Source organism: Austrofundulus limnaeus, unplaced genomic scaffold (genome assembly GCF_001266775.1).
Source record: "Austrofundulus limnaeus strain Quisiro unplaced genomic scaffold, Austrofundulus_limnaeus-1.0 Scaffold376, whole genome shotgun sequence".
Taxonomy (NCBI): domain Eukaryota; kingdom Metazoa; phylum Chordata; class Actinopteri; order Cyprinodontiformes; family Rivulidae; genus Austrofundulus; species Austrofundulus limnaeus.
The window spans coordinates 506,868-508,788 of NW_013952778.1; the positions used below are offsets into that span (position 1 = coordinate 506,868).

Here is a 1,921-nt window from a genome sequence, read left to right on the forward strand (position 1 = left end):
AAATAAACATTTGAAATATATGAGTTTGTATGTAATGTACGAATATAATATACAAGTTTCACTTTTTTAAATGGAATTACTGAAATAAATCTACTTTTTCTTGATATTCTAATTTGATGACCAGCACCTGTACACACATTTTGTTTTTGTTTTATGTCTGTTTTGAAATAAAGATATTTTTGAACTTTTGGACTGCTATTTGTGTAAAGTTTCTCGTAATATTATGACTTAAATCTCGTAATAAAAAAATCTCTGTGTCCCTAAAACTCAGTCGTATTTTCTAAATTCTACCATTCAAATTTTTATACTTTAATCTAAAGTAAATTCTGAGAAAGAATTCTAAGATCAAATTTTGTGTTCAGAAAAAACACACTAAAGTCAATTCTGAGATAAAATGTCAAAATTCTGAGAATAAATGTAAAATGTTGAGATAAAACCCATCAGAATTCTGAGATTACCACCAGAGTTTTGAGAATAAAGTCAGAATTCAGTAAAATAAACAAACTTCTTGCACCACGGCCCTAAAGCTCTTCTGTAAGAACTAAATCCTCAGGAGTTATTGATAAAAGTGCCCTCATCCTCACAGCTGTAAAAACAATTACAAAAAGCACAGATGCATGAACGCTGTAATACAGACCAAATAAAATCCTTTTTTTCCCAGGCGTGAAAGAAGTCTGAAGGTTTGAAGGCAGACACAGACACACTTCTTTTAGTTAGTGAGGGTTCCAGTTTTATTTTTAAATCAATACACTATAATAAGTTAAGACAATTTAAAAGACAGAAGTTTTTCAGTCACTGATAAAGACTGAGAAACTTTTTAGTACCTCAGACTGAATTCGGCCTGCCACATAAGGCATGTAAGGGCAAGAAAACAATCATTACCCAGTTATCAATGAAACATGTTTATAAACATTTTAAGGAAAAGGTGATGACTTCAAATTTCCTGAGATGACTTTTACTTCATTCATTTGTGTTATCGATATGGTTTTAAATATTGATTGTACCTCGAGTGTTTAAATGTGCAAGCAAACAGGACTTTTTTTCTTTTTGCTATAAACATTTTTTCCAATTCATTGTGACAACAAAGACAAAATCACACAGAACGGTCACAGTTTCATTAAGTGTCCTCGCAGTACTGATGGCAGTAAACCCATGTGGATGCACAAACAGGTTTTGTTCAGGAGGGGGAGGCTTCAGTTCACTGTCAAGTGCAGGTTGATCAGCATCATCCACCATGAAAAGACATGGACAAACAAAAAGGCAAACACCAGACAAACAAAAACACACAACACAAAGCCTTCCATGGTTCTTACTGATCCTTCTCGTGGCTGAGGGCCCGGTTAAAAGCTGATAGAAAACACAACAAACAAAATAAACAAAAGAACAAATGACTTTACTCAAAAGTTAAAAAGTGTATAAAATTTTTAAAAACTGTATAAAGTTTAAAAAGTGTATAAAAAGGTTAAAAAGTGTATAAAAATTTGAAGTCCATAGGACCACATGATTGAACATGTGATTACTACATGTCTATGTATACTGATGGAGACTGACCCTCCTTTGTGACGCTCTCAGTGACGTTCTTGGCCTTGGCAGTCAGATCACTGACCACGGTGTCCATGGTACTCTGGTGTTTCAAGAAAAACGGCCGAATCACCCGCTTGTACAAAATGTCCGAACCGTTCCACGTCACCGGAGCCATACACCAGATCAGGAAGAGGCACTGAGGAGCGAGCAGAGAGCAAATCTTAGATCAAATGTGGCTCCATGTTTTCTGTTCCAAACTGTCTGCTTCTTTTACTTCTCGGCCCTCTGACCTAAAATCAACAAGAATAGAATCTGCACAGGGATTTTGTCATGAATTTTAAGAACAATTGTTTTGAGTCTTTTAAAAAATAAATATATAAATAAATAGTATATATAC

At 34.3% G+C, this 1,921-nt stretch overlaps 1 protein-coding gene across 1 annotated transcript in view; it reads right to left on the reverse strand.

Annotated features, from left to right (window-relative positions):
• Positions 1-707: 707 nt before the first annotated feature.
• Positions 708-1,921, reverse strand: part of zgc:101744 (Receptor expression-enhancing protein 6-like) — a 17,633-nt gene continuing 16,419 nt past the window's right edge. The window contains exons 5-6 of the mRNA XM_014023564.1: positions 1,552-1,720; positions 708-1,347 (exon numbers count right to left, since the gene is read on the reverse strand). Of these exons, the coding sequence (XP_013879018.1) occupies positions 1,310-1,347; positions 1,552-1,720 (207 nt within the window). The 3' untranslated portion in view covers positions 708-1,309. The remainder of the gene's footprint in view (positions 1,348-1,551; positions 1,721-1,921) is intronic.